Raw genomic sequence first — 8,432 nt, forward strand, 5'->3', positions numbered from 1 at the left:
ATGGGGGGCAGAGGGGGGCTGTTTTTTCTCTCTCTCTCTGCCTTTTGACGCGTAGATGTGTCTGTACTGTATGTGACATTTCCATTAATGTGCACTTTCTTTACCATTTTTGTCTCATTCACACCCTGATCTTTTTGTTCTACACCCTCAACGTAAGTGGCTCCTTCCTGGGAAAGATTTGCCCGAGCACAGGAAGCGAAGCATTTTTCATTGCCAGCAGAATAAACAAAAGAGAGTGGACAGTTAGCGGTGAGCAGCGTTAGTCACAATGTATGAAGACATAAAAGAGCGCCACCTGCGGAACCTTGAAGAGAAAATATACTGCGTCACCAACGAGGTACTCCATGGGAAATGAAGTCCAAACAAACTGCAGCCATGACAGTATGGTCCCAAAGACAACAACCAATCACAATCACAAATCCTATGAAAGGCATGTTTGTTTTTTTCTTTAAAGGCAATGGGAAAGTTTATGCAGCAGTAAAGTGGTTTTCATTTACAAGTTTGACCTCAACAATTTTAAGCCAAAAGAAACATTAAAAACAAATTCTATACATTTCCCCTTTAGGGAAGAAGCTAAAGCCTAAAAGGGCATTCCACAGTGTCTATTTCCTGTCTCACTGACCTAACATACACTGCTAGTGTTGGGGATTGACTTACCGGCAGGCCGCTGTCAAGAGACAATCTCTTTAACTGCTCTCTGCTCTCCAGGTGTCTGTTCATGGTCCCTCTGCCCCGCAGCGATCCACACACCTGGGAAGCCCTGGAGGGAGGGGAGAAGGGGGAGGAGTAGGAGAGGGAGAAAGTCAACAAGGAGTACCTCATGTCCGGTGGGGCACGTTTCCGCTGTCGGGAGGGCTTTCACCTTTTACAGGAGATCAGAGTCCAAGTCCAGAACAGCAGAGGCAGCAGTTTCATACAGAGTTGTTGAACTATCCCTTCTACTTTCTTTTCTCTGCCATTTCTTTCACTTTCTATAGCAGTACCTTCTCTCAAAAAAAAAAAAAGCTTTGAGAGGGAGCGGAAGTATGGACCTCTCTCCTCAGGCCTGACGAGACTCTAGGATCACTACGCTCCAGATAGATCTTGCTGCTTGCTCTCAGCGTCACCCAGGCATCCCACCCTCCAACCCAACCCAAACCCCAAGCTTCAGCCCTGTTGTTTTTCTAGGCCTCTCCAAACAGCGCTGGGAACCAGTCCGACCTGGCCTGACTGAGGCCACAGCAGAAGATAAACACTTCACTTCACGCATACTACTTCTTTACAAAGAGCCCACGGCTTTAGACTCACTGTGGTGGTGCGCAGAGTAAGCATAGCACTTCCTCGTCGGCGAAGACAGGGTCAGAGGTCGGCTGATGGACGCCTCGGGGGTCAGTGACCTTCTCTGCGCAACACAGACTGTATTACTGTGTGCATGAATGCATTGATGAATCCTGGATGTGTCTTATGTAACTACTTATGCAACCGCACTTCCAAAAACGGCATCCCCAAAGCCCCCCTTTTGCATCTGCTGTAGGCTGTATCTGTTACACCCTGTCTGAAGCTTCAGCGGCGTGACTGAACTTGTCAAACATCCCCACACATCAACATGACATGTTCCATCCACCGCCGATCTGCCGAGTCCAAACTTATTGACACGAAGCCGCAAATGTCAGATTGCACGCAGGACCAGCCGCTAAGTTTTCATCCAGACCCGATGTTATATTTCTAAACACGACGCAGTCTCCGTCTGCCCCATTTCTGAATGCCCCCACCCACCCACCCCCCGGCTATCTAGAGTAGAAGGAAGTTGTCTAATCAGTGAACAGGATGTGAAAGGGAATGTCTTTAATGACACAGAAACATCAGAGCCTGTCTCTCTCTCCCTGGCTTTGTAATGACTAATTGTGCATGTGTGTTGCATCAGATGAAATAGTCTGGTCTATGTTTAGATTACATTTCAGTTTGGTCCCTTTACGCTGGAGATTAAAGAAGGAAGTAATCCCTTGGATGCAGAGATAGGGGGGGGGGGGGGGGGGGGGGGGGGGTTATAGGAAATTTAGAGTAAATGATTAAAATGGATTATAGCACTGCGCCTGATTGCCAAGACTCAATATAGAAAAAACTAACAACATTCTCCTTAGGGTGTAGAAAGTGTGAGGGATGAGGTAGTGCATGGATCGGAAGTGATAAACATTAAGCAAACATATTAAGAGCCAGATATCAGGGGCATTCAGATAAGAGCAAGCGATAACACCCAGGAAAACTCCTACCTTTGACAGTCAAACAAACCAAATGACGCTTAGTCTTTATGCTGTCAGTTTCCCTTAAGCTCCATCAATCTGATCTGAGTTTACATGTCAGACCCCTACAGCAACGTCGATGCAGTAGTTGTCAGTAATGTTTTCATTCCTCTTTCCATCTGTTTAACTGCATACATGTGTTTAACGACATAAAAATAATAATCGTTTGAATGCCTTTCCTTATTTGAGGCTCTATTGTTTGAGGCTATACAACTACGCAACAGTTCTCCAATATGTTTCACAGAAGTGGTAATCAACATCTCATCCATTAAGAATTCAGTGGGTAGAACCAGTGTTCATGGGGGCGTGGAAATCTGATTGGCTGTTGAAAGCTGATGTCTGTAAAAAAAAAAAAAAAGCAGCTCCATGACCACTTTTCATCAGCTGACAAACTTGTCTCCACGCTGTAATGTTTCTTGGTTACTTGCTTTTAAAGGAAATGAAACACTCTTCCAGCGACTGTTGGCCATGACAAATGCTATTTCAAATATGCAGTGATACTAGTTTGGTGACTAATAGTGGATGTGACTTTGTCCTACATATCATATCACAAAAATAAATACTGCTTTGCCTACATTTAATGACGCACCTAGGGCCACTCTGCGGCCTCCATGCTCCCTTCCTTCCTGTTTTCCTGTGATTTACACCAAAAGCAATTACTGATATGTTAAACCGGTCCAGTGTTGACCTACGCGGAGTGACACGCGTCGACGCCTATAGTCCACACGGCCTCCAGCCAGCCATCCAGCCAGTCGGCGAACCAGCCAGTGGGGTGGAAAGGATATAATCAAAGGAGGCCAGGAGGACGCTGACATCTGGGAGTCTTTGTGCTGTAGGCCTAATTAGATGCCAGGGTGAAGGGAGGAGGCGCGGCAGGATGGTGTGTGTGTGTCTGTGTGTGTGTGTACAACCTAAATGGAGAGGGGGGGGGCTCTCTCTCTTTTTTAACATCTGCTCCAGGAACAAGAGAGGACCCAGCTGAGGTCACACAGCCCCAGACAGCTCCAAACTACAACAGGGATAATGTGAGGGGATAACAGCTTAATGATAACACTTAAACCCATTGAGAGATTGCTGTACTGAAAACAGACTGTGAGCCTCATGGATAAATGGTGATAATAAGCCCAGATTGTCCATGAATATGGATGGTCATGACTCAGATTTGATACTGTTCCTTTGTAAGCTGAGAAGAATTAGGCAGCTGTGCATTTATTGCAATCACTGGCCTTTCACTGGGACTCTCTAAATTTTTTTCTAATGGTGAAGTTGGAATAATCCTGCACATACAGTAAGTAGCAGGTCCTGCTAAAGACACACTGTTGCTCCGCCCTCTGGCTTTTGACTTCCAAGTGATACAGAGACCACACTCTGCCACAAGTGACAATACTGCCCTTTGTAGCCAATACAGTCAGGCTTTCACCCACGCATATTCTCATTTCACACTATGCAGTCACCACAACTAAGAAATCTTTGTCACGGTAAGTTCAAACAAAGATATCAAGTGGCTTGAACTTTGGCCCTTTTCCCATAAAATAAAACCTTTCATTGAGGAATAAGTGCAGTGGAATTTGCAATAAAAGAATTTCCTCTGGTCTGTACATGTGAATAGCCTGCATTTCGAGTTTCTGAATTGATTTAGTCATGGGTTATACATTAAACTATGCAATAAATGATGGAGCAAATAAATTTAAGCAAATATTTAAATGGCCATCTGGAAGAAAAGAATGAGGCCTGGAGAGCCAAGGACTCCAGATTCCAGACGTGCATTTTGCATGAGTTTTCAATTAGCATTCACATCTATTACAAATCTTTTGGAAAACACAGAGGTCTCAAAAATGAAAGCCCCCCCGGCTAACTTGGACCTCTGTGATCAATACCCCACTGCCCCAAAAAAAAAGAAATTGTAATGCCAGGAAGTGCCAGTTCCTGAAAATGGATGGTAGGGGGATTGGACATTGATTGGTGCACCCCCTTTGCCCCAGGAACCAATTCATTTGGTTTCTGCCTGCCTTGAATGAGGGTGGGGGGGGGACTGAAACGGGGTCAGAGCAGAGGCATCCCCCACGGTAAAGAGCCCTGTTCCCTCTTTATTTTTCTTCTGAATGATTCATCCAGATTGCCATGTCCGGGGAGAAGAATGAATGACCGGGAAGATTATACGTTTGAGTCCACGCTATTTAATTCGCCTGCTACACCGAGGGAAGTGGGAGGGGACTATAGGGGGTGGGGGGGTGCTATTACTTTCCATTCACTGAGGAGAAAATTGAAGCATGCAAGTGTCTGATGTGGGGTTTAATGTGCGGGGAGAGAGGTCCATCTGTATTCTAGCAGCACAGATGGTCTATGCTGATCGGATGTTTTGAGTCCCTCTGCTGGCCAGCCTGTCTGATCCTGCCTCTGCATGTGTCCCGGTACAGTTGGCACCACCAACTGTAGCCTGGCACAGCCTAACATGGAATTACAGTGTCTGAGAGCCTTGAACAATAAGCCATACTTTACACTGGCCTGTTGTCTTTCCTCTGTCAGCAAACCGATCATTAAGCTGAATGTTATGTCTTTTTCTGAATTTTTACAGAGTGCGCTCATGGCTGCTGCCATAGTGTATCAATGTTTATACCGTGTTGGTAATCATCACATGTTTAACATTTAGGTATTTACCACGTGAGTGTGAAAATGAGAGGCCTATCGTCAAGGCTACGAGGTCAATTTAACAGTCCCTTTAAAATGAATGCTGATGCTGCAACACAGACGGGATCCATGTCAACACAATGCCCCCTTATGTAACTGTGTTCTTCTTGGAGAATTTCATCGTTTTAATCACATTAATCAAGGCCAGTCAGAACATGTGCACATCTTTATCATTTTTGAGATCATGCTGCATGAGCTTGTTTGTCTTTCTGGTATTTAAACCACATTATTAAGGGAAGTATGGACTTGTGGGATAATGAAAGGGGTTTAATTGTAATTAGCAAGGTTTCTGTACATGTGGTAAAACAGTGCAGAAAAAAAAAAGAAGCAAATTCTCATTTTACAAATTTAACATAACAACCACCATGCACTTCTGAATAATGCTTAAAGGGGGATAACATGACTGGAAGAGTGAAGATGATCCTCCACAAAAGCTCCTCATTATGTTTTTACAGTCACAAAGCTATGAGACATGCTGGAGGACTGTGAGGCATTTGTAAATCATTCGGTGCATGTTTGCAATAAGGAGACAGTTATGTGACAACAAGCTCTGCATTTTAAATCATCCGTGCTTATATTCCTTCTCATCACCAAATGCTCCAGTTCTGTCTTCGCAAGTATTCTCCAACTTTTTTTTGCGTTATTTCTTATTTAGTGATGCATTGAACGGGCTGTCACTTTGAGCACTGTATTATCAATATTTGACTTATTTGACAAGCCTACTTGTTCAGTAAAGCTTGCATAACATGACTCATGTTCCGTTCCATCCAATCAGCAATCGGAGGCCCTTGCTGAGAAAACCGAAAAGGCTGGTTCTCAGATGTTATACTTATGCAAACACCTAAATTACTTCCTTACCAACATCATGTCAAACAAGATGAAGGGAAATAATCTGCTAACAAGAAAATGTGTTTCTCGGACACTTTAAATGACAAAGATTCTGCCAGAACTTGTCCACGCGGCTTTAAATCTTGTTTGGTCAGGAGACAATTTTATGTGGGGGTTTAAAAAGGAAGGGTTGGAGGTCTAGTTGAAAAAACAATGACTGTAATGTCGTCATCCTGTTCGTGAGGGGAGTCCCTGCAATTCCCCTGCGCTTATCCCGCCAGATGCGTAGGATGCTTTAATATACATCCTGGAGAGAAAAAAAATTCAACTGCGCTTCCTGTCGTGGGACCCTTCACTGTAACCCAGCTTGCTTCAGCGGACAGCCTGACTTTCTGCTGAACTCTCTCATGATAGCATTTCAGGTAGAAAAAAAAAAAAAAAAGACAGAAAAATATACTCCAAAGGCCCAGGGGTGATGTAGCAAGCCAAGAGAGGGCAGAGGAATTTTCCTACTGTTATCAAAATACACAACTGTGCCCCCCTCCACCCCCCTCTCACTTTGGTATGTGAGCATCGTGCAATGGGCAACTCACTAAAGAACCGAACGCACACATTTCATCAGCAGGCTGCTGACAGCTTGAGAAACAACAGTGTGTCCGTGCGTGTTTATCCTGTGCGCCGTCTCCCACAGCCATCCTTTTCATCAGTTTAATCTTCACAGCATTTGAAAACAAGGGACAAGCTTTGCTTTGCAACCTGTGCTCCTTTAAAAGTCAACAAATAACGTTTTCACCACCAGTTAAAGAGATGGTATTGTTTGTGATTATTTGTTTGTATCATCTTATGTTGTGTGTTAGCACTTTACTGTGCTTAAACAGAACATAACCATTAGCATTTTCATACAGAAATCATGCTTTAATGCATCTACCTAACTTTTTGCTAACTTTTTTTAAACTACATTGTTCTTTATTGCAGTGAAGTAATTAGCTAAGTGCTATGCTAGCTTCTTTTTTTTAATTGACTCTATTTTGTAGTGTTTGCATTGATTTGCCAAAGCACATTAAGTTACTTCTTTGTGCACAGTGCTGCACAAACAACATTAAACATACCTTGCTTAAACTGTCATGCTAAAAAACATTTGTGCTAAGCTAGCTAAACGTTAGCTAAAATACTAAAAGCTATACTCACAGTGGAAACAGACAATATTCGCAGCTTTTCTTGACCCTTACTTAAACCATACCAGTAAATATGGATTACCTGACCATTTTTTGTGCATGTGCCAGCTTTTGTTAATTCTAGTTGCAAAAAACTTGATTTAATTGCCACCTATCCCATCATGCTGTGCGCACGTTTGCTCAATTTGCACTATGAATGGAGGTGAAGCTGTTCATCCTCCCATAATGTCAGAAGACAAACAAGCAGGAATCCAAACTTACTCTGCACCGGCCGGATCCTCTCCACTCAACAGGTTTGTAGCCAGCTCTGAAGCTCCAAGTCTCTCAGAGGTGTTTTCGTTAGGAAGACAACGTGATGATGTGGAATTTCCTTTGATGGCAGCTGAAAACATACTGTCGTAAATTCCCCTGTTGCAGAGGGTGGGGTGGGGTGGAGGGGGGAGCCACGCACAAACACACACACACACACACACACACACACACACTCTTAAACTTCCTGCCAGTGCTGGAAGTCTGCAGTAACACCCAGTAAAGACTTGTAAATAGAAAGGAGGGAGGTGGTGGTGTCGGTGGAGGGAGTTCGGGAGGCAGGGTGGGGCGGGAGGATAAGGAGAGTGAGGAGAAGTTCCACATTACATCACCAGCAGCTGTTGACAGGCCTGTGTTTATTAACTAACTGCCAGGGCTGGAGGAGTCACAACACATGCCTCACACTCTCACACACAGCTCCACAAACGCTGACAAGACAAGACAATTGCTCACTTGCCTCCGAAAATACTTGGTCGACAGACATGCAGCTATGTACAAGTACCAACAATTTGCAGTCACATGCATGCTTTCTTTTTTTCAGGGGGGGGGGGGGTACACAAAGAGCAAATATACAGTTGTTATTGGAATCCCTTAGATAGGAGACGGGGTTCGATTTTTGCTATTACTCCCCGTTTCTTCTGATGGTGTTACCTGTCATCTGTCTGCACTGGCTATGAGACTTGCTGACTGGACTAAAAGAGCAGTTTTCCTGACTCAGATAGCACTAACTGTAATGGTATTACTGCAAAGAGAGAGCTGCTGCTGCATTCCTCAAGTGTCTTGGCTTGGCAGACTCCCCAGCCTCTTAGCTCAGCCTGTATTTCTCTCCCTCCTCTTCTCTGCCTCTCTCCCCTTTTCTTGCCTTCTCATTTAAATGGAGGCACATGACTCTCAGCTTTACTGCCAAGTAGACTTCTTTATGCCGGCCGGGAGCCACCAGCGGTCTGCTTTTCATCGGCCTCTCCGCAGGGTACTCCTCAGCGCGCCGCATTCCTCGCTGCCACCCATCCTTGCAGCAGCCCACAAGACGCAAGGATGTGAAATCAACCTCATCCCCGATGTCATATGTAGTTTATCTTTCTTTTTCTTTTTTTTTTTTTGCATTTTATTTTTGCAGAATACATTGAAATCAAAAGCGCGTAACGTAAACTTT

At 44.3% G+C, this 8,432-nt stretch overlaps 1 protein-coding gene across 4 annotated transcripts in view; it reads right to left on the reverse strand.

Annotated features, from left to right (window-relative positions):
- The window catches only part of LOC111665278 (nck-associated protein 5), a 125,631-nt gene extending 118,254 nt beyond the window's left edge, over window positions 1-7,377 (reverse strand). For 3 of the 4 annotated variants that reach the window (XM_023420213.2, XM_023420215.2, XM_023420214.2), the window contains exons 1-2: window positions 7,232-7,377; window positions 658-760 (exon numbers count right to left, since the gene is read on the reverse strand). In XM_023420213.2, the coding sequence (XP_023275981.2) occupies window positions 658-760; window positions 7,232-7,362 (234 nt within the window). In that variant the 5' untranslated portion in view covers window positions 7,363-7,377. Of the gene's footprint in view, window positions 1-657; window positions 761-7,231 lie in introns of those variants that run through there. The other variant, XM_087177695.1, reaches the window with a different exon arrangement.
- Between the last annotated feature and the right edge of the window lie 1,055 nt (window positions 7,378-8,432).

The sequence above is a fragment of the Seriola lalandi genome, unplaced genomic scaffold (assembly GCF_002814215.2).
Source record: "Seriola lalandi dorsalis isolate HSWRI2012SDOR001 ecotype SW California unplaced genomic scaffold, Sedor1 jcf7180002054630, whole genome shotgun sequence".
NCBI classification, from domain to species: domain Eukaryota; kingdom Metazoa; phylum Chordata; class Actinopteri; order Carangiformes; family Carangidae; genus Seriola; species Seriola lalandi.